A 25,284-nucleotide genomic window follows, 5' to 3' on the forward strand; every position below is an offset into this window, starting at 1 on the left:
TTTAATGTATTTATTGTCATCACATTAGCCACGCTTGCGTGGTCGTGTCCACAAGTTCACATGCCTGTGCAGGTATAGTTTACCCACCCGTAACTGATATATTTAGCTCCTTTCCCCAAAAAATATATATATAGCTCCACGATAAAAATAAAATTTTTAAAAAATTTAAAAAATAGGTATATTTAATGAGCTTGATGGTCATTGGATTCCTGCATGGATGTAATAGAAACGTATTTAGATTAACGTCCTATGAAATATATGAAATTATGTATGTGCCCATCCATTCCACTGCGAATGATTTTTTTTTTTTTTATGCAAATGCTTGTAAAAGTAGATGGAGTACATATTATCGCTAGATTAGAGAAATAGAAAGTTATTGGCAACTAAAATTAGATGAAACTTGACGGACCTTTCTGCATATATTTATCAGACATTCAACTTAAAATGAAGGTATTTCTAGCAAATTGATCAAAATCTAAAGCTATCAATTGATCAATATTAGAAATAAGCATTTGTAAAAAATTTACTGATTCAAGAGTTCTTTTTTTCTTTTTTTCTTTTTATTTCATATAAAAAGGGAGACATACAATCATAAGACAAAAGAGGCAAACTTACTAAAAAAATAAGCCGCAGATTGCAAAAAAATCTGAAAAGGAAAGATAAACAAAAATTGGAGTGATTAAATAAGGCCCTCTCAGAATGGCCACCAGTTGTCATGTTTGGATCATCCATGCGAGGCATAAAAAATATTAGCAGTAAGACCTAACAACTATCATTGACCACACAGATAAGAGCAACCAAGATTGCCGAAACAAGCATGACCATCTAAGTAAGCATGCAGGAAACCTGTCTTATCATCATCCGACCTTAAAAAATGAATCAATTGAAGGATTGAACTGAATCCAATGAATCATCAGACTCCGATCTCAAATGTTTCACGAGTTCTCTAGTTCAACATTTAGTTTTATGTAAAAGTGCTTTGGAGTTGAACTAAATCAATTGAAGGACTGATTCACTGTTGAATCAATCGAACTAACTAATTCGATCCGATTTCTAGGTCATTATTAGGCATATGAATGCTTGAATTGACTCATTTTTTTAAAGGAGAAAATAGATGTGTAGAGAGTCATGTTTGATGGTCCACATAAGTTAGGTCAAATTGATCCTAATAAGCAGAAAATCAGGTCAAAAACATTTAATTTGGATTCACATAAAATCAATTATAATTGTGGGTTGGTTTGGTTTGATCTCAATTCAAGCTAGGTGTGGTATAATAAATTTGATACAAATAAAAATCAAATTTATTTGATTTTTTTTTGTTTTTTTTTTCCTATGTTAAATATAACAAAATAAGTTAAATATTTACAAAGTAACTTAAGACATTAACTTAACCATAGTTGAAATTCTCTCTGCACATAATTAAATTAAGAAAGATTTTATAAATGAGTTTGAGCATTGGACCATAAATAAATTTTCCAGCACATAATTATATCAATAAATAAAAATGTATTAGGGAATGGGAGGAGCAGCACTTAATATAGAGATAAAATAGTGAAAATTAAGTATGCTGGAAGAACTTTGATAGCTATATTAATGGAGAATTTAAAATACACTGATTTCATTAATATATAATTTTTATTGAAATAACTAAGTTTAATTATTGCGTGTTAGAATATTTGTGGTGATAGATATAAAGTGCATATACGAGGGCTTGCGAGACAGTAGAGTTTCTACATGAAAAAGTTCTGAATGGGAGAAATTAGAGGACTGAACCAATTAAAATGATTACACTAGTGTATATCACTAATCACAAATGATTTTTTTTTCTGGTGATTGGGGATGACATTGATATATAGTAGTATACACACTAATTGTAAGGGATTAATTTCATAATGGAAGTTGTAAGATCTTTGAGGCATTGGAGTTATCTTGAAGTGATCATTTACTGTATTATAGATCATTCTTCTTTAAAGAGAGGAGATTAGAGATCAAAAAGTCCAATATAAATATGTGTGTTAATATCGAGAGTCAAATTTGTTTTCAATAATATACATGCAACTTATAATTGATGAAGTTAATTGGTGTTGGTGCTGATGAAATCCACAGTCATCCTGCATCAATCTTATAAGTAATAATTCTCATTGATATTGTTAGTGATGATGGAGGATGAAGTCACTAGCCATCGATATTGCGCATTAGTCGTATAGGCAATGAAATGTATCAATAATATTCAAGACGATGAGCGACAAAGCAAATAAGCATTGCTATAGTCAGGAAATAATGGTTATGAAACTATATTGGGGTGATAGTGGTTGGGAGATGTAAACATGTAATGATGGTCGAGAGAACATAGTCAGACAACTGTGATCGAGAGAACATAGCCAGATGACTGTGGTCGAGAGATCATAGTTAGATGATAATATTTGAGAAATTGTAATTAGATGATGGTGGCCGAATAATTGTAGTCAAGAGACCGTGGTCAAAGAATCGTAACCATATGATGGTAGTTGAATAACCATAGTTAGGCGACAATGATCAGAGAATCATAATTGAGAGGCAGTGGTCGAAGGATCATAATTGGATGATGATAGTGATAAGAACTGAATGATTTGGAAGTGTTCGAAGACTATAGTCTGATGATGGTAGTCGTAGGACTGTAGTCGGTTAATAGTGGTTGCAGAATCGTAATCATGAGTAATGGTTGAACCTAATCAAGCAATGATGGACTTCAAATTGTACTCATGCAACAATGCTTTGGAGATCGTAGTCGTGCAATAGTGATTACTAGATTGTAGCTGAAGGATCGTAATTATGCAACAATGATTAGTTGACTATATAGTCCAATGATGGTGGTGAAAAACCGTAATCATATAATAGAGGTTGGAGATCATAATCAAGCAATAGTGATAGAAGGAATAGTCATATGACAATAGTTGGAGGATCATAGTTGGGTTATAATAGTGAGAGGACTGTAGCTTAGTGATGATGGTTGGAGGACAGTAATTAGTCTAAAGTGGTTGAAAGGTCATAATCAAGCAATGATAGTCAGAGGACAATAGTCAGACGATGGTGGTCGAAGGATCACATTAAAACAACTATGGTTAAGAGATTGCAGCCAAGAGGTGGTTGAAGAATTGTAATCAGATGGCGATATTGATCGGATTGTGGTGATTAGATAGTGGTAATTTGATGATGATGATGATTAGACAAAGTCAATCTGACAACAACGGTTAGGTAGCGATGGTTTGACCATAGTCAAGTGAAGCTCTAAAAAGTCTTTGAGCTCTCCCCTCCAACTTTGCAGTATAGCCAAAAGATTACATGCATATGTAAGTTTGGGGATCATCTAATCATCAATTAATATCCTAAAGTTGTTAAATACACTTCAGTAGTATTTGATTTAAGCTTAATTGTAATCGAATTAACTCGCTTTTGATACAGATGAAGATTATAAATTTACTGAAATCTAACTTTTTTAGTCTGCATAAAACCTTCATATTAATTGTGCTGCACCAGATGACTTTTTGATGGCGACAACACAAAAGAACCCGAGAATTTGGGCTAAAAATTGACCACAATAATAGTACTTCATAAAATATTTAATAAAAATAATTTAAATATAAAACTTTATAAAGTTGATCCTAATAAGAACGCATGAGACATTGCAACTCATGTTATTTCCAATATTTCGGTGTCTTATCTGAAACTTAATTCTTGAGGGTCCTTTTCGTAAAAAAAAGAAAAGAAAAGTCACACAGATGCTGATTATGCATGCATGCAATATCTTTAAATATTTCAAGAGGGTCAAAGTTGAAAAAAACCCTAATAAATAGTATAAAAATAAAATGTACCCTTCAATTTCATTGTCATTTACATCACTAATGCACCGCCAATTTTTTTAGTACTGTTAACAATTAATCACCTCCGTTACTTCATCTAATTAAGAAATGCGATGACTAAAATCTTATCTATCTATATAGGTGTAATCGTGTCAAGTCGACTCATGAGTCAGCTAGAGTTTGGCTATATAAATGACTTATATGGCGAACTCGATGTGCTAAAAAGTCAAGTTTGAGTTAGTCTTGACAAGGGGTGCAAATGAGTCGAGTCGAGTTGGAGTTAGCCTACCTTGAGTTTGACTCGTGAGTCAAATATCGAGCTCGAGATCGACTCGTGCCACTGAAAATGAGCTCATCGAGCGGCTCGATTCATCGGTTCGAGCGCGTTGACACCAGTTCGTGAATGTAGTAGGCATGCACAGAGGCCAGTTCCCTTTCCTAGGTTTGCACGCGCTTCGATGCCGGTTGACCTTTCATGGTTCTCATGAGCGTCGCCTGCAAGCCTGTCGAGGCTTGCCAGTTTGTACGAGCAAACACGCTTCTCCATATCGCCTTCCTAGTTGCTCAACGAGTAATCGAGCTTAGTATCATCTAGATCGAACTCAAGCTCGATAATCCAACAAGCTCGAAATTCGGCTCGAGCTTGAGCTTGCAACTCAATAAGCTCGACTCACGAGCTCATTAACGAGTCGGCTTGACTCATTTACACCCCTAGTCTCGACTCAACTCGTCAGCTCGTGAGAAGGCTTATTTTTTAAAAAAATATTAATGTTAAATACACTTAAAATATATAAAAATTTGATTAGTTTAGTAAAAAGTTGCTAAATATATTTAGAATTTCAAGTGATATCACTTTATTTATCTTTATTTTTTTTATTTTTTTATCATATTATTATAACAATTATTTGTATAATAATTGTTGCGGGCTAGAATATACGCGGAAGTAGAGTTTGTAAATTTCCGTCCGAGCGTTGTACGAATATTCAACACACAAACAGGAAAGGAAATGAACATCAGGATTTTTATGTGGAAAACTTTTGAAAAGAGGAAAAACCATGGGGCCACGCCCAGTCGAAGTAATTACACTAGTATTTGTTTGAAATACAAAGGCTGATTCGTCCCAAGTTAGGACGATCAGATTACAATCAATTTCTTGAAACAAAGTTACAAAGTTCTACAGAATTCCGGCGTCTCCCGAATATCCGGCAGAATTCTGACGTATTCAGGCGGCGGAAAGAACTATGGCGATGGTCGAGGAGGAGTTGATTCTCCTCCTTCCTTCTTTTCCTCTCTTCTTCTCTCTCTTGCTTGGGTCCCCTCTTATGAGAAATGAGGGCTCTATTTATAGATTTTCTAGAGTGACATAGCTTGTAAATAAATGTGAGATCAGCGGCAAATAGGGAGTGGTTGAATGGACGGCTGATATTGAATCCCTTGATCGTGCACCATTCGTCAGACATTTGAAGGTTTTAGTGATGTCAGAATTCGGCGATCTTGGGCTCGTTGGATTTGTCTCATTGAGCCGCTCGATTTGACTATAAGCTCGTCAAATTCAGAGACCGTTTGGTAACTCAAATTGTGATACAAACTTTCCAACATCACTTCGGGTGCTCGATTTGGGCTCAGATTGAGTTGAATTTGGTGTTGTTGGGTTCGTATTTTCAAGATACTCAATTCAACTATAAGCTAGCTGAAATTGGAGTTTAGGTGCTCCCGAATTTAATTTTTGAAGTTTTCGGCTTGATTTTTGCGCCGAGTGGTGATTCGTGCCCGATCAAGATAATTTCATGATGACGTGTTAATAATAATTTTATCTCAAATGAGTCAACGCATGAACCGACTTGAACTCTTAAACTTAAGCTCGACCGAGAACTAAAATTGAATAATTAATCAAGCTCAAGCTCAAGCAGAAAGTGACTCGAGCTCGACTATACTAAATATGCTTCGTTTGCGACCGTTTTTTAAGTTTTAAAGCATTTTTTTAGTACAAAAATTTCTTGACCTATTAATTTTTGTTTTAAAAAGCTACTTTAAAAATCAATAAAAAAACTGTCCCAAACAAAGTTTTATTTACACCCTTATATTCATTGGAGGGGATATGCTAATCTTCAAATTATAGTTAAGCTAATTAGCCATCCTTATCGAACTTAACCTCCCTTAGAAAGCTCTCAATGTTAATATTATCTCTTGTAATTATTTAACGATAATATCAGGATTAATTCAATTTATCTCGAGAGAAATTAATTAAACGGTTCGCCGCTGCTGATAAACTCACTAATTGAAAAGAGGCCATTAGGTAGAAATGAATGGCCATAAATAATACAAAATGCCGACCTAAGAGTCTTAAGATGGGCCAATTAGTAATCATTTTTATCATCGTCATCAAAATGTTGATAGTAACAATTAGGATTATTGATTGGGAGGTTTAGCATTATCAATTTTACTATAATTTTTTATATTTTATTGGGTTAGAAGAATTAATATTAATCCTACTGATCTTGTCTAAGTTTGATCCTACATTATTGATGAGGGGATCTAAGGAGTCAGCAAAACCGCCTAAAGATTGGCTAATTTAATAATAGTTTGGATTACCAAAATATATTATTATTAATTTTATTATGTGTTAGTAAATTGTGACTATAGGTGAGAGTTCTATGTCCTAATTTTGCATAAAAATTTTGCAAACACATATAAATAAAAGAGATCGATGAACTAGAAAGACATCAAAGAATTTACATGAAAAACTTATTAAGGAAAACATATATATAAGAACAATGTAGCCATTCAGACTCAGGAAAGTAAATCCTGCACCCACCCAACCGCCAAGGAAGGGTCAGACGCAACAAATCACAAAGCAATCAAAGTAGCACCACACTAAACTGCATCAACCCACAAGCATAAGAAAACCACCAATCAGAATTGAAACACTTAGGTTGCTAGCAACCAAGGCCAAACTGAGTTAGTGCAGAACTGCGCCTCATCATAGTCCAAAATCGGGCACAACTGTAGGAAGAAAGAACAAACCAGGAATCCCCTAAACAAACAATCCACTTATCCCCAAAACCAAATCCAAGCCAGCAAAAAAAATAAAAATAAAGGCAAGTCTGAGCCAGCTAAAAATACAAAGCCCCCCAATCGGCAAGCACTCTAACCCAAAATGCCAAAACCATCCGGATGACTCAGTAGTATCCAACAACCAAAAAGGTAAGACACAAACTTACTACATTCTATGTTTCCACCTACGTCGTTTGCCACCCCCTAAGGAGAAAGCTTTTTTCAACGATGCGACTAACATTCAAATTATACATCTCAATCTCCTCAACCTCCTCCACATCCACATCATCTCCATCTCCATCACCCTCACAAGGAGAGGAAAAGTTATCAAGCCAATCATTATGTTCCACGCAAGAACTATCCAAATTAACCGCCAAACGAGCCTTCAAAGCATCGTGAAAAATAAAAGCAACACGAACATCAACAACATGTAGTACGTACTCCAACGAATTTAATGACGAATCAACAAAATCATCAACCAAGTCCCTAGAGACCAAGTCCTCTCCAAGGACACCAACTCCATCATCCCCCACAGCCAAAGAAATAGAATTATCACTAGCATATGCCATTGCTTCAACACTAGGACTAGCTTAAGGTTAAATAAACAATTATTAGCATCTCCCTTGATATCACCATCAATAGTCAAAGACAAATCAGTAGCTTTCACCTCGACATCAACATGATCACCCAATGGCACAACAAAATCCAACTGAACAGCAACCCCCGAAGGAACAACTTCCTCCACAACAATCAAAACAACATTAGCAACACTAGGACCAAACTCCACAGCCGTATTAGTTCCACCATAAAATTCAACATTATCCACCCCCTCATTAGTAGGCAGAGAAGGAAGTAAGGAAGGGATAACATGATGAATAAACTGCCAATTATCAAATTCCTCCTCACAGCTTGCATTAGTATTAACATGTATTGAAACATTATTAAAACCAATTACTGAGGTGGAAGAAGGAAGTGGACGATATTCATAAATCCAATGCCCAATACTCTTACAGGAAGCACAAAAAGGGTTGGGGAGGGGGGATCGACCTCCATCTCCACTTGTTATATGTAACCAAATTTCTTCGGACCTAACCACACTTTATCAGGATAAGTTTTTATAATATCCAGCTCAACCAACACCCGAGACATATAAGGGTAAGAACCAACAAAAGTAGCATTGTTAATCTTCAACAGCTTACCAAAAATCAATCCCATACCATGAAGGATACGGGGGGAGAAGAAGTGAGGTAGAAGATTCGAGAATGAGATCTAAATGGGGATTGCCAAAGACTCAACACCAACGTCAAACCAAGGAGACCATTTGGTCAATTTTATATAACAATTGTTAACAAGATAAGATCTATGGTAGAAAACTCTACTGTAATCAAGATTATTAATCAGCTTAATCAAAACATGCGATGTATCCAACAAAGTAAACAAAACATTGCTAATAAGCTTAAGGTTGAAGAAGAATCTTTGAATAACATCAAGCGAAGGTCTCCTAGAAGGGGAAAAAAAAAAAAACAACTAACAAAATTTTAAAGGGAGCTGCTAGAGAAGTAATATCCTCCTCCGAGATCCATAGAGAAGGTAGGACACAAAAAGAGGAAGGTTTAAGGTTAGGAAAACTCGCATTTGAAGAACAAATGGAAATAACATTGAGAAAGGAACAAGATTTGAATGATCTATCCAAAAAGCCAGGATCAGCTAAGCTTTTCCCAACCATCCGGTGAAAAACTCGCTGAGGGTCGAAAACCTAATGAAATAAAATACCAAAAATGAAAAAGAAATAATTAAAGGCAAAGGGAACAAGACTTCCCTGAGGTCAGCCATGAATAGGTGGCAGCAACCACCGGGAGAACCCAGCAGAACAGAGGGGCGTAAACCCTAAGCCAAGAGCGGAGAGTAAAGAGCAATGAGGCTTGAATCAGTTGAAGTGTTTCATTATGGCAATAGGGTTACAATAGTCCGCTCTTCCCTCAACAAAAGAAGATTATATTAATTCGAGTTTGATTTCATGTGAATCTATTGGAGAATAATGGAGATGTAGTATAAGAATGATGAGTACAAAATAATATCCAATTATAGTCAGATAATGATAGTCATGCTGTATTGGAAGGATGATAATAACTGGATGATGACTGTTGAATGATGATAAATGACAATGACAGTCAAGTGGTACAAGTCGGACAAAGGCAGACAATTGATAGCAGTTAGACGTTGGTGGTTAAAGTAGGCGATCGTTGTTGTCGAACTCTGGAGAGCTTTAGAGTTTTGTAGATATCTTGGATCTCTCTAATTTCTTGTTTATGTATAGAATGATGGTCTATTTATACTTTTTAAGAGCATCATTTTAATAAATATAACTAAAATCCCAATATATTCTATCAGATGACCCTTTTTAATTCATTTAATTGCAATTATTCTTTTAGTATTTAAGTGCTTTAATGAAATCAAAATAAATTGACATTTGGTTTATTGAATTCCTCTTATAGGGATGCTCATTTTGAACATAAGCATGTAAAATTTGAAAATTATTTAGTTCTTCAATTAATGTCCCAAAGTTTCTAAACTATACTTTAAACGCTTGATTTGGGCAAATTTGAACCAGATCATAGAACTTTTGGAATCATTGGATTAATCTTTTTGAGACATTAAATTTGATGAGACATTTAGTTTGATTATAAAATGGTTGAAATCATAGTTAGGATGATCTTAAATCTAATTTTGAAAGTTTTAGTTTATTTATTTATTATTTAAAGTTGTGCCCAATCAAATGAATTTTTGTATGTCATATCACTTATATATCATTTTATTATCTAAATCACATCAAAGTATATGCATTAAAATATATATCTTATTTTAAATAAGTTCATATTAGTGATCATTTTGAAGCGATTCACATTCATTTACTTATAAAGATATGTAATCAAATAAGTTCTTGAACATAATTTATAACATTTGAGATAGAAATAAATGCATTTGAATATTCATTCACTTATTCATTTATATTTATGTGAATATTCACTGTTGTTCAATGAATAACACCACAGATATATCATTTAATGTTTGTTTTATGGATAGGTATTAGTGATTTTTTCATATTTTGTGTAAAATTTCTTTTTTTTTTATGGATTATGTATAAATAGATGTTTTATAGTGGAGTGTGTATACCTATATTCATTTGGATTATGTTGATCAAATCACCACGGGTGCTAAATTTTATTTTACAGGTCGCAAGTCATTAACCAAATCAATGTTTGTCAAGCCTCAAAGTCATTTAGTATATTAGACTTATTTAATTCTTAGAACTTATCCATTGAACTCACTTAATAGAATCTCAAACTTGCCTACTATCTAGGGTTACTTGACCACATAGCTTTGTTTACTCATTTACAATACTTTTAGTTGATCAAGTATTTTCACAAAACCAACTTCCATGCGTGCACCCTACAAATCTTTCAATTCTTTAAGAAAGAGTTATTTTGTGTGTGCGCGCGCGTGTTGGAGGGGGAGGTGCTCCTCCATATGTTTCTTCAATTTTATTAATGTAATTTTAGTTTTGTGTTATGACTAACATTTTTTATAACAAGAATATATTTTAGTAGTTATACGTATTTATGGTAGTAGTGTAACTAAATATTCAAAGATAGGAATTCATATAAGCTAGTTTATTTTAGTCCACCATTGCCAGCAAAATTAGTTGAATTTGACCATGAATCAATCATTAGAAAGACCAAATCAAGCAAATTATGAACGAATCAATGGGGATGTGGCTGACCATAACAAAGTTTCAAGAAGAATTTTTATTAGCATTTGTGGCTTCTCAATCAAGACAATGAGTTGAATTAAAAAATATTAGCTTTCTTTTGAAATTAGGCATCATTAATTATGTCTTCTTATTTTCTTTTATGAATTGGCTATATGAGGCGAGATTGATGAATGAATTCAATATTTGATGAAGATTTTCTTCTTTGAGGAAGTTTGGGGGCTAACTCTTGGGCATTAATTTGATTGTCTTCTCCAATCTAGCTCTTTGGTGGGAGTTAGTTTATTATCTTTGCTTTATCTTATCTATATTATTTTTTGTAACAATTTCTAACATCTCATTGACCCCCTCTCATGAGGTGGAGTTACTTTGCAAAATTTTTTTTGCTCACCTAGCTACAATAAAAATCTTTCCTCTATACACGCTCTCAAAATAACTCAAAACCTATTCACTTTCTATTTCTTCATTTCTACACATCACCTAGAAGACCATTAATCCTTTAAGCTTTTATGACCTCTTCAATATGTCACATACTAGCATTAATCGAGCCCACAAATCTTCATAAGCCTTAATAAGCCTTATAAAGCCACACATTCAAGTCAAGACATAAATCTCATATCCTTCCTTAAGGATCTCATCCACCCTTAGGTGTTTTTCTTCCTCACAACACTTTTGTCAACCATTGCAAATACACACCACCTCAAATGAATGTGACTTCTCAAAATATTATATCTTTACCAAAGATTATGATGATGTCATAGAGAATTTTCACATCTTCTCAAGAGTATGGTCAAATAGAGGATCCCCAAACTTGCATACTCATCAATGCTACTTTTGCATAAAATTTGACTATTTATGTATAACATTCATTAGGCGACTATGAGTTTCGCTAGAAGAACTCATCAATGGAACTAGCCAATTGGTCTCACTTATTGGGCAATTGCAAGTTAAATTTTTATATATATAACTACTTATACAAAGTATATTTATATCTATTTTTATAATTTTATCACGTAGTTATTCCCATAATATCTGTATTAATCCCCACCAATGAATATGGTCAAAGATTAGATATGAGTATAAAAAGGTGCTTTTGGCCAAAAACTCCATCACATTAAAATTTTTTAGATTATCTCTTCTATAACTTCTAGCGTGATCGGACTTACCATTTCTCTCTCTAAATGGTCAACGTGATCTCTTATAAACTTTGAATGTAACGTACATTAAGGTCTTGGTGTGATTTATAGACATCATTGAATTCAACAAAACTAGTTATCTCTATCAAACCAACAAATAGTTTGATTTTCATTATTAGTTATTTTAAATGAATAAAATATACTAAATGAATTATATAAATTTTCATGAAGAATTCACATGAGTTTTTATGACTAAATCATTTGCACTAAATTCATATTTAGTTTTACATGATCAAAACTTTCATTTTGCTCAAGCCAAAAAAAAAAACTTGAACAATTTATTGGAATTTATATAAAGCTCAAAATAAATTTAAATATAATAAATAAATAAACCTAACTTATAACAAGATTTTTCAAACCTATGTAAGAAGAGGGAAAGGGAGGGGAAGGTCAACCTCATATTTTTTAATTAAAAAATTAATTACATAAAATATTAATAAAATATTAACTTAAATAAAGATAATGGTTACATCATAAAAAAACACACATCCCTCTTAAAAATTTAATTATTATCTATAATTTAAAATAAATAAATAAACATCCACATTTTCCATTGATGGTTATATAACGGGATCCCATTAACTCCACTAACCTCGCACAAAAACTTTTCTTGCTATTACTTCCCCCAACACCATCATTCTCACCGCCTCCACCACCACTCCTCCTCCTCCTCCTCCTCCTCCTCTCTGTCAAAGATGTCATCCTCCACCGACGTAGGCCCAATCGTCCGCTTCCCCTCCTCCGCCTCCTCCTCCGATGGCTCCCCTCTCCAACTCCGACGCCGCGACAGCCTCTCCTCTCCACCACTCCCCACCCTATGCCTCATGTCCTCCGGCTCCTCTTTCCTCCGCTCCCTCTTCCCCTCCCTACGCGCCGCCTATTCCTGGCTCCGCATCCCCACCCTCCCGCTCACCACAACCCCCCGCAACTCCTCCCCCAGCCGCCGCCTCACCATCACCTTCTTCGGCCACCGCAAAGGCCGCATCAGCTTCGCCGTACAAGAAAACCCTCGCTCCCACCCCCTCCTTCTTCTCGAGCTCGCTACTCCCACCTCCCATCTCGTCAAAGAAATGGCTTCCGGCATGGTTCGTATTCTCCTTGAGTCCGAACAGGGGAAGCTCAAAAGAACCTTATGGGAAGAACCAGTCTGGAGCATGTTCTGTAACGGCCAAAGGTGCGGCTACGCGGTGGCAAGGGAATGCACGGCCGCGGATTTAAAGCTGCTGAGTGCGGTGAGCGCAGTTTCCGTTGGTGCCGGAGTCATGCACGTGGCGGCCGTGGCTCTCCCATCCACTGAAGATGTGAAAGAGCCGGCGGCGACTCCGACGGAGGGTGCTTGTTTAAGCCGCAGTGGAAGTAAAGTAGGAGGAGTCGGAGACGGTGAGATTATGTATATGCGGGCGAGGTTTGAGAGAGTCGTGGGGAGTAAGGATTCAGAAGCTTTGTACATGATGAATCCGGATGCTTCAGGGAAAGGAGATCAAGGGACGGGATCTGCAGGGAAGAATAGTTCTAATGGCGCCCCTGAGCTCAGCATATTTCTATTGAGGGTTTAGGTTTGGATGAATGGAAGAGATGAATTACAAACGAGCAGATGAAGAAATTAAGGCATACAGTTTTATTATTGTTTCTTAAAATAAATTTTTAGTATAAAAATTAATTTTTTTTTACTAAAAAGTTATTTTAAGAAGCAACAAAAAAGCCGTCCCAAGCAAAGCCTAAGTTTTTTGAATGCGCTATCAAATATTGGGCGGTGAATGATTAATCTCTCAAAAAGTTTGGATTATATGTATACTTGGAATAAATAGTTATTTTGTATTGGTGGTAATTATAAAAAAAAAAATTATGTTAAAATATCTCCAATGATATTTTCATCAGGAGAAACTTCAAAGCCTTCGAATTTATTTTACGATTAATATAAATTCGAAGACTTTAAAGTCTGCCGTCCTGATAAAAATACATCAGGATATTCTGACATTATTTTTTTTTTAATAATTATATATGAATGTTCTATAATATAAGAATTTTTCTTTTGATGAAGTTACTTATTTCTAATATTTATTTCTTTTTCTTAATTTAATGGAGATAGTTGTTACATGTGATGCATAAGATATTTATTTATTTGGTAGTTGTTTGTTATATCAGTTTGTTTATTTAATGGAGAAAGTTACATGTGATGCATAAGATATTTGTGATTTGTTTTCTTTGGAATGAGTGAAAGATGCTAGATTCTTTTATAAGATTGTTATTTTGGATGTGTGTGTGCCAAATATTTTGAGCTGGAGATTTGGCTCCCTTTTAATGAATTCTTAGATAACTCTTTCATTTGTTCTCATGTGAGTCTTGGATTCAAGTAGAGCATGTAGAGTTTTATTGATCTGAGATCTGGTTATCAATATTTTTATATTATGCTTGATGAATCTTCGCTATTAGTGTCCAGGAGTGCAAGCGGAATATAATTTGAGGATATCTTACCGACCTCTAAATTTTATCAGTAATTTTTGTTGATTCAAGTAAAAAAATAATTTGTTTTTATGGGAGGTGATCAAATACTTTTGAAGATCGGAGTTAACTGATTTAGTTGATAAAGAGATTGAAAGTTATTATGATAATTTTTGAATTTTATCTCATATACATTAAATCTATATTTTATGGCTCAATATTAAAAAATATTAATAATAAAACAAAGTTAGTAATAAAATTTTAAAATGTGCAACAATCTTTGTGACACTATTTAGATCTAGGAGGCGAAAGAAAAATTATTATGCTATTGAAAACTAAAAAAAGACAATGGTTACTTCAATAATGAGAACAATAAAATATGTTAAATTTAATTTCATCCTCAATGCTTTCTATATTTGATGCACAAAATGACATTATTACTTGCTTGTATTTTTTTTTCTTATTTTGAGAGTTTTTAGTATTAAGAATTTCTATGCTTGGAATTAGATTTCATTGTGTTTTAGATCAAATTTGTGTCCTTTAAAAGCTATATACTATTATTAAAATATAAATAAATATATTTTTTGTCAAAAATAATTAATCAATATCCGACATTAAGAGCTATGAAAATTTTCTAAAAGAATAAATAAGTATATATAAGGATGCCATACTCTTTTGTTGAGTTTTGTCATGAGCATAAGGATGTCATAAGAAGAGATTTTATTGATTTGTGTATGATGTTAAGGAGCTCATTTGTGATCACGAGAGATAGGCTTAATTCTAAAAGGAGAAACATCGGTCTTAGAAGATTCATAAACGATGTTCGATTGTCAATTGATTTGAAAGATGTAAATGTGAAGAGAGTTGTTGATTAGTAAGAGTTCAATAAAATTTTATAAATTTATGTGGGGGTGCAAACAAAGATGTAAGAACCTTATTATTGAACTTTATATCATTTTTAGAAGTATATTTAAACATTATAATTGATTGACTAACATATGTATTCATGTTTTATAGCTAGTACTGTCATAATCCAATTTAATGTAACCCCATTCAATAACATATTACATATAGTTTGGGTGGATGGATGAGTGGAATATCATTTCATTTGTCTAATATACAATACATTTGTATTTTTTATAGCATTATTCTCCTCTGATTAGGATCACACATCACCCAAAGCATTTATCATTAACACAAATCCATATATAATATAGTAAGTAAAATATAGTTATAACATATAAAGGACCATTGGCTTCTATTTACCAAGATTATAATATTTATGTAACAAAAATAATTAACATACATATCGATGCCATTTTTATAAAATATCAAAATTTATTCATTTGTATTTTAATTACAAAAGAGAGAGTATCATACACTAAACATCAAAATTATCCATCTCTAATAGCAAAATCCACTTTAACCTTCCTTGAAACAAATAACAAATACACACACATACAATATTAAGCATAAAACTTATTAGTTCGTATAAAACATATCATAGAATTCAGTAAATGAAAAGAAGATCAACATATATGATTGCAATTTCATTAGAATATAACATGCTATAGTCTATGCATTTTATATTATATCCTATTTATGCAAGCTTATGTCCATTACATAGTTATATCTTATCATGTCACATGTAAGCATATGAAAAAATAAATAGTTTGTATATTTTTTCTTACAACTATTCTTTTTTGCATCATTTTATTTCTTGTAAGAAAAGAGTTAACATGATCTGCCATATATAGAATAATCACATGTCATTACTATCATCATTATCAATATGATAGTTCTTCTCAATGCATGTCTTGAATGTCACCCTTGCACTAGCTATCAAGCTTTCATGGCATTCTATCATAAAATCTGTTAACCACACATAAACTTGGGCTTATCTGTGCATAGTACTAAGATCATCCTCTATATAACCATATATTAGAGAACCAAATGTTTTCCCCTTACTTTCATCATTAAAACAAGTTCATTAGTTTTCCCTCTTGTAGGGAAAAAAATTAAATATACCAATCATTAGATTTTTTCATAGCCAATCTTTTTTGTAATTCAAGCATGCGTTTTTCTTACATGCATATATAATATAGCTATCAAGCATAATTCATATACAACATATGGTATCATTGTGTCATAAAAAGCATGTTATGAACATGATTACATATAGAATCATTCAAGTGCATCATGTGCATTGTATGCTAACAATATGTGAAATTAGATTATATCTTGTATATGACATTAAAAAAACATATAAAATCACACTCATTATTACGTAAATCACATAGTATCTCAAATATTATCATGATTCACCTAAGAGCACATGCTTGACATTTAACATAAAGAAACATTATGTCATATGTTATAAAGAGTATGTCCCATATACAGCGCCATATTCTCATGAACAATCATATCTCCATATTATCATAAACATGAGAACCCATAGTAAGACGTTGAAATCAGAATCTTAATAATTATAACATTATATGAATCATGAGGTTCCGTAACCGAAAGATAAGTAAGCTTTTTAGGAGAAGCAATAATTGATATTAAGAAATTTCACTTAGTAAGATTTCGTTTGAGACGGTTTTTTTTTTTTTTTTGCTTCTTAGATCAAAATTTTATTACAAAAATTAAAAATTTTATTATGGAAAACTGCTTTAAGAAATAAAAAAGCTGTCCCAACGACTTTCTTACTGCTTCTTAAAATGACTTTCTAATACAAAAATAAAAAAAATTCTACTAGAAATCTGCTTAAAGAAGCAGTAAGAAAGTCGTCCCAAACGAAACCTAAATCTATTACTTACCCATCAAAAGTACTTTTCAGGAATTGATTCATCCATCAATCATGAAATCACATTTGAGAAAGAAAGATTTTTGTTTCCTTCGATAAGAAAAAGTAACTCGAAAAATTTTGCAGCCCTTGTCATAATTGGTAGCTTTGCATCAAATAAATTCGAAATTTATATATTCGAATTTTTATGAATTTGACATTAAATTCGTTTAGAGACCTCTAAAAAAAAAAAAAAAAAAAATCTTAGGATCGATTTGATTTTTGAGTGTTGGACTCCACCGGAAAGCCAGCCATGATTGAGAATTTTTACTTCCATGGATCATTTTCAACCGCAAGACCTCGGCTCCGCACGATAGAGAAGACCGAGAGATGAGCAGCGCATTTTTTGGCGCAGGAAGCTCTACGTTGCCGCTCTTCTTCCAATCCGCTTCGCCCACCTCTGCGGGCTTCACTCCCATTGAACGCATTCCACTTGCCCCGAGCTTCGGCTCGTATTTCCCCATCAACCCAAGCTCCAAGCGTTTGAGATCAATATGCAAAGATCGCAGCAGAGATTCTGCTGGATTCGAAAATGATGCCAGTGATGCAGGAGTGTCGGATGAAGAGGAGCACGAGTATTGGGTCTCATCGCCGTCGGCTTCCCCGTACCAGATTCTTGGCATCGATCCTGCTTCTTGCTCCCCCGCCCGACTCAAATCCGCCTTCCGTGCCCGAGTACACGCTAAAACGCTTTTCATTAGCAAACCCTATTTTTGAAGCTTAATTCCTGTTTTGTTACTGATTAATATATGGTTTTGCTTTTAGTTTCCATTCTTAATGGAAAGGTAATTTGAAAAAGAATTTAATTTGCTTATGTTAGATGGCGCACTTACACTTTTTTATAGCTCTGGAAAATGAGGATTTGAGGAAGGTGGAATTTGGGGAAGATTAAGTGAGGTTTCAACTTTCAAAAGTTCACTGTTTGAGTTGGTTTGTAGTTTCTGCGATGTGACAAATTTGGGATGTTACTTAAAGTTGCTTCATCCAATAAACATAGAAAAGTGGGATTAGATTGAACTTTAAGCTTTCGGCTAGTGGGAGTGCTTAGAACTTCATATTCTTCTCAACTGATTTATTTTTTTTCCTTGTGTATTATTGGAAATTGTGGTTGGAATTAGGTGAGAAGCTGTTAGAAGTTGTATATCTTTGACTTGGACATTATTTTAGGGGACATTTATATAAGGTCCGAAGGTGGAATCCTATTTCCTTATCAGTCTTGTTATAAGTAATGCTAATAACTTTATTTTGAACTTTATGATTGCTTTAAAAGGGCTGTTTGGCTAAATATTTTTAAAATACATGTATTTTAGAAATATTTAATAATTGGCATATTTGCATTTTGGAAATCCATTTGTTGTTTGATTGGATGTAAATTAAATTCGTTCAAATTCTATTTGTATTTGTTATGATAAATTTTAAATGATTAAAATGTGGCGGACAACAGTGGACAATGTCGGGTGACGACAGTTGGTAGATATGGATAGGTGGCCGATGGCGGGTGGTGGTGGGCTAGTGGAGGCAATAGTGGGGCCAACTACTGAGGAAGCTGAGGTCATGGGCTGTGAGTTTTCCCTGCATTTGAAATTCTCCCTATTTTGTTGAATTCCAAATTCTTCAAAACTAGGTGTTTTGAGGTATTTTAAATTAGCTACACAAATGTTTTATATTTCATTTACTTCAAACCATCTAGAAAAAGAAACCAAAGTTCTTGCATTTCTTTTACTTTATACTCCTAATACTTGCAACCAAACAACCCCTAAGTCCTCTCATTTTCCTTCAAAAGTTCCCTTCTAATAAACAGCTTTAGAATACCTATTTTACCCTTCATATTAGCTTACACTCACAAAAAAAAAAAAAAAACTCACTCAAGATAACCTTTATTTGATTCCTATGTCATTAGGATTCCTCTCAAAAAAATTCCTGTAAAATTTTGTAATCATTCTAACCTCTCATTGTGAGATGGTCTTACGTGATAACATTAAGAGGTTGACTGTGAGTAAAGTTGCTACTATAGCATCTCTTCTTGCTGCATGATACAAACAAAGAGAGGATACAAAGACAAAGAAAGTTGTTTTCTGTCTTAGAGTCCTATCGCCAAGAAAAAGACGAGAAAAAAAAAAGAGAAAGAAATCCAATCAATATCTATAATAATTCTACCCCAAATATAACTAACCAGGTGGCTAGATTGACTAAATAGATGACCACCATGATGGAGTGGATAATAATGCATATAACTGCCACTGTGACTAGTGGGCCAAGTTGTATTATGTCTCCTCCTTCTCTGTTTGAGAAAAAACATGGATGGAGAGTATGAAGAAGAGAATATGGCTACCACTAATGAAGCGTGAATAGGAACAATTGAAGTACAATCTGAAGTGTGGATTCCTATGTGTTATGAGATAATTTATGTTGAGACGCTTGATGCTTGGATAAATCAAATTAAGACTTATTTCACCTTGCAGGGGTATAGAACCCATAACAAGATAACTTACACATTATTGAAATCATGCATTAGCATAGTGAAATGCCCATCTGCAAAGAACCCAGGGGATATTTAAGCAGCTTATATGATGAGAGTCTTATCAAACGGGTTATGTTGAGGATAAAGAAGTGGCAAAGTTAAAGGTAACACCAAGGACAATCTGTATAAAAACCACTTACTTTCATTTTCAGGTCGCACATTGGAAATAAATCTTGGGGATTTACAAATACTTATGAAGTACACCTTTGAACTTTATATTCAAATTATAAATGAACTCTTCCAATTCTCAATCATTGATGTCAATCAGGCACCTGTAATGGTGATAACCATAGAGTGCAGGAATAAAGACAGCAGGGGGAAAATCCTTGAATCATCTGAAGATGGGCCTTCTTTCTTCAAATGAAAGAAGAGAAAAATTTGATGATGACTCTTCCTCTTCCAATGCGAATTTAGCGATAGAGTCATCCTCTAATATGAACACACGAGTTGTTCACGCTAAGGATATAAGTTAAGAAAGAGGTGATAAGTTGCTTGATGAAACCTCATTTATGCTAGTTTGGTGTAGAAGTGAAGGTTGGAAATTATGATCCGTCTCAATACTTATCTTTGGGTTAGATTTTGAGAGTCCAAAGATGAAGATTGATTGCTAGTGTCGGTTCTAGTTTGCAATTACCAAGAATTATATTGATGAGATGGCATGCAAGGTTGCTTCACTTTACATTTGTCATGTCATCTTTGACGGCTCATACCTTCACGACAAGCATATGGTCTTGCATCAATGGACTTGATAGTATCTGTTTATAAAGGAAAGGATAAACTTATTTAAAAATGGCTACATAGGTTTGATGGAAAACATAATAGCAGCAGCGGGGTTAGGTAGACTATTCAATGTAAGCCAAAAATTCTTATTGATGCTAGTCTTTTGAAGAAGAACGAGAAAGGAGAATTCATGCTTTATGTGCTGTGAGCAAAATAAGTAACAAGTACATGCAAAAGCTAATTGAGGAGCGATAGATAGATACCATCTTCAATACATGGCTGTCAAATCATCAATGTACTGAAATTTGTTCTTCAAGGATTGGCCAAGGCTATGTACAATTATACGACAGTGTATGCTCAACTACCCAAAGACATGCAAAAGGATGGAAAGCATCTCTTCCAAAAAACCAATGGAGCAATAGCTATCAAAAGTGGAGAAGCCTCTATTATTGGAGTTTGAAGAGCCATCCTCTTGCCAGCTAAGCAAGAGAAGGATTAAGAAGAAATTAGTACATCTTCAACTTTGTTGAGCTCAAAAGAGTAGATACTATGATTAAAGCAAGTCTAACCAATTAATACAACCAAGACATGACTTTTGACATTTGTAACAAGCTTTTAAAGATGAACTACTATCTAAGCTCCATGAATAGAGAAACTCTTAAAATTTATGTCTTTAAAAGAAGTTTCTTAAGATCCCTTAGAAAGGTTGAGAAATATCAATTACCAAGTAAAATGAAGTTTAAAATGAAGTTGAACACTAGGAAAGATAGGCAAGCAACCATCTCTCCGCTGGAGGTTTAAAACTCTTAGAAGTGAAATCCTCCTTAAAAGGGAACGTTAATTCAGTAATCATGACTAGAAGCTCATGAATTAGATCATAGAAAGATCAAATTGATCATGTTTGCAAGAGTTTCTATGGTTTGATCTCTTGATAGCGATTGTCAGTGGTGTTGATTTTCATATCATGTTGGGATAGAACAGGGAATCTCTTAGAGTCCACTAGCGAAGATGAATCATCAATTGAAGGCTTGTAGATCAAGATCGCAACACAAGAAGTCTGGACCATCGGATTGAAATCCTGATCACAATTGGATGATGATGAATTTTGAATTATTTCAGATAATTTTTTTTCCTGAATTTTAAATTTTGAATTAAGAAAAATTATAGTATAATTAGCTTTCAAATTTCAATTTATTGTGTTTGTTATTTTAAGATAAAGTTGTTTACATTGTAGGGTTTATTTAAAATTTAGTTTCCGTATTCTAAGGAGTTAATGTATGATGGATACGGTATGTTTTTAAATTATTTCATATTGTAGCTGTCTATATATGGGTTTGATTCCTATTTTCCTATAATGAAAATTAATTCCATCTCTTAGAAATATTATCTTTTCCCTTCGTCTCCTCCAACTGATAGCTCTCCCAATAGGCATGAATGCCGTTGCATGCTCCTTCTAAAGCTACATCCAGTTGATGAATAGTCACTAGCTATGACCTGCTTGCTAGATAAACAACAATTTGATTGCTGTTTTCAGAATCAATTTAGCGAGGGCATCTTGCTGTATGGTGCAATAAAAGTTGTTTCTTGCTGTATTGAACAATCTAAGACTCAAAAATAGCAATCTGTTTGCTGGCTAGTATGAAATGAGGCCAAAAATTGAAAATCTAATTGTTCTTAAATTCACCTAGAAGAGAAAACAACATGGGTTGTTTTCCAGTGGAAAAGAACCTAACAAGAGAGAAAAAACTTGCTATCTACAACAGGAAAATTTGATTCCTATGTCCTTAGGATTCTTCTCAAATAATTTTTTATAAAGTTTTCTGACCATTATATACCCTATCATGGGCTTACACAATAAAATTGAAAGGTTGGCTTTGGATCAATATGATTGTTGGATATCTGTAAATAATGAAATTGATTATTGAAAATATGAATATCATTACTCAAAACATGAATATTGTTATTATCTTCATGAATCTAATTATTAAATTGTGTATTCAGTCACTGGTGAAAGTTCAGTTACTGAATAAATGAATGTGATCATCAAATCGAGTGTGATTGTTGAGTATATGAATATGCCATTGGATTTATAGAATTGGATATTGCCTACTAGAATCAAGCTACTAAAAATTTGGATATAGTTAAAAGATTATATGGCTATAGTTATTTAAATTTTAGATCTAGTTAACACTTGTAATAATATGAATTGGAGGCATGTGCCTATAGTAGAGACCAATGTTTAAAATTGAGTATTCGGGTATTGAGGCGTTTTTCATTCGTGAGACGAGGCTTAAGCCTCAAGGCGTTTTGAGGCGTAAGCCTCAAAATCAAAAGATTGCGTAAAGCCGTAAACATAAAATGATAAATTTGTTTTATACTAATGAGTGAATAATATAAAACATAAAAAATCATAAGATATGAAGTATATCTCAATAATAAGACAACATTAAATATAGTTTTAATCAAAATTCTATCTTTCTAAATCCCAGTATTCTTTTCATTAACATATAATTCTGATTTCCAAAAACAAATAGCAATGACATATCACATAAGAACTCATAAGTCATCAGCACTGTCATCACTAAGGGGTTCTTCATTTGAATCATTATTATGGTGAACTGCTCTCTCCCCTTCCTCCTCTCCTATAGAGTCCTGAGGCGAGGCGGACCTCAATGCGGGCCTCAACCAAGTTGAGGCGCAAGCCTCATAAAAAAATCTCGAGGCGTAAGCATCGAATTTTTTACTGGAATTGCGCAAAGGCGAGCCTAATATTGCGCAATTTTAAACCATGGTAGAGGCAGAGGCAATCCAAAGACGATTTTCGTAGATGCAAAGGAGGAAGCGACAAAAGGACAATGAAGAATGCAACGATGGATCAGAGTCGGGGGCAATGAAAAATTGGTGAGATATTTTAGATCGAGATGGTGGTGAGCATATGGAGAATGGGCTCAACAAGTAAGTCATAAGAGGTGTTGATGGCTCAGGTATTGGCTAAGAGGTGGTGTTGAGAGTCTCCTTGAGAAGCAAATGACTAGGATTTCATATGGGTACCAAAAGAAGGCACACGAGTTTTGAAAGTGAAGAGATAGAAATATAAATTGAAGATGGTATCCTTGAAATATGAATATTGATTAGATTTTTAAAACTCGAATACCCTAAATTCCTTTTGCATTTAAAAAATAAAGCTTTATAGTCAATGGACTAAAAAAAAAACTAAGTCCAGCCTCAGTAGTTGATCACAATTCTCTCATTATTTTATCTTTTCTTTTAGGGTTTGGTAAGGAGTGTTTTTGAGTAGCTAAGGACTAAGGTTATGTGATGAGGACATCAGCAGGAGATCCTAACGCGTCTATCAGAGGAGACATCGTAGATCGACGGCTACGATTAGGAGTCTTTACTTGTGATTCATTTTATGTGTTTCTATTATTTATATTCTAGTTTCACCATTGTACCCTTGAGAGAGATTAGTTCATGTTGTAGCCCAGAGGGAAATTTAGTCTTTGTGTTTTGTTCCTTGAGGCCTATATATGAAGACCTTAGCTTTTGTATTGAGATGATGATGATTTTGAATGAAAATTTCAGCACTTGTTCCTTTTCTTTGTTGTAAGCTCTTGAGAGAGGAGATAACCCTAAGAGAGGGCCAAGCAATTCCCGTCAGCTGCCGGTAGAGTCCGGGCTCACGGTTTGTATCCATTCTTATTCCTTATTCCCCTTTCCTCTTCCCCATACCGCTGGCTACCCCGTTCTCCTTTCCAAATTCCGGCCAAACCCTCTCCCCCCACCCAAACCGCTGGACAACCCTCACCAAATCCCCCCACTTGCCAGCCCTACTACACCCAAAACCCCAAATCGACCCCCTCCATAGCCGTTGGCCTCTCCCTAGCCCAACCCTAGCCGCCAGGCAAGCCAAACCCCCAATCCCCTTGATTCCAATTTCCAATCATCCACTTATTACTTTCCTAATTTAGAGCATTCTAATTTGAAAGTTCATTTAATTCAAAATTCAAATGGATTTGAATTTCAAAAACTTTCCAAATTAAAATAAACCTATTTTGGGAAATTCCCCTAATCACTATAATCTGAAATTAATTTGGATTTAATTCCACATTCAATGCATGTGTCCACATACATTGTATGCGGACACCTCTCCCCTCCCTCCTTTGGCCGGCCCCCCTATGTCTTTCTCTTAATTAATTCTTCCCCACTATTGCTCTCAATCAACTCCCCTCCCATTAAGGTGTGCTGCCTCTGCCTACTCCAATTGGAGGAGATTCAAAATTCAAATTATTCCCTCCTTCCTACATTAAAAATTTGAAATTAAATTTCAGATTTTGAAATTATTTTGCCTCCCCAACCTAAACCTAAAATCTGAAATTAAAAGTGGCCTCTCCTAACCTTGGCCAACTACCCTAGCTCACCCTCTTTCTTTACTTTTCTTCTCCCTTACTTGACTCGTCATCTAAGAGAGAGAACACACGACTTCTCCTGCCTCCTTACCCATGTATGGCCGATCCCGAGCAAGATCATGGATTCTTCTACGATAATCAAGGACTAGTGGTTGTTCTTCGTCCCCCCTTCTTCGACATCAATTGGGAGATTGACCAATCCGCCGAAGACTACGTTGACCGGATCTTCTTCTCATTGACTATTGTTCTCGACGAACATTGGCGTCCCGTCCAGTGGCGAATCCTCCATCATCCACCGATCTCCTCTTTCCCGATTAACTCTTCCTTGAGTAAAACTGTAAGCGCCTTCTGTATTTTGATAGCATCATTATTGTTGAGAAAATTATTCTTCCGCTAAGGCCCTCAAAAGTGTGAATGAGGTAAACTCAAGGTGAATGTTCTAATTATTAACCGGTGGATTTTTGTTACTTGCGCATTTGGCTTTACTTTCAT

General features: G+C 34.4%; 2 protein-coding genes across 2 annotated transcripts in view; both read left to right on the plus strand.

The window, feature by feature from the left end:
* Positions 1-12,444: 12,444 nt before the first annotated feature.
* Positions 12,445-13,552, plus strand: LOC110101049 (protein MIZU-KUSSEI 1). Its single transcript, XM_020828813.2, has one exon. The coding sequence runs from the start codon at positions 12,554-12,556 to the stop codon at positions 13,412-13,414; it is 861 nt and encodes a 286-aa protein (XP_020684472.1). The 5' UTR covers positions 12,445-12,553; the 3' UTR covers positions 13,415-13,552.
* A 3,817-nt stretch (positions 13,553-17,369) lies between these two features.
* Positions 17,370-25,284, plus strand: part of LOC110101052 (chaperone protein dnaJ C76, chloroplastic) — a 32,666-nt gene continuing 24,751 nt past the window's right edge. The window contains exon 1 of the mRNA XM_020828815.2: positions 17,370-17,820. Within this exon, the coding sequence (XP_020684474.1) occupies positions 17,476-17,820 (345 nt within the window). The 5' untranslated portion in view covers positions 17,370-17,475. The remainder of the gene's footprint in view (positions 17,821-25,284) is intronic.

The sequence above is a fragment of the Dendrobium catenatum genome, unplaced genomic scaffold (assembly GCF_001605985.2).
Source record: "Dendrobium catenatum unplaced genomic scaffold, ASM160598v2 fragScaff_scaffold_1159, whole genome shotgun sequence".
NCBI lineage: Eukaryota > Viridiplantae > Streptophyta > Magnoliopsida > Asparagales > Orchidaceae > Dendrobium > Dendrobium catenatum.

Bases quoted from the DNA above. Each gene is read 5' to 3' on its own strand.
- LOC110101049 (XM_020828813.2), top strand. From the start codon at position 12,554: ATGTCATCCTCCACCGACGTAGGCCCAATCGTCCGCTTCCCCTCCTCC.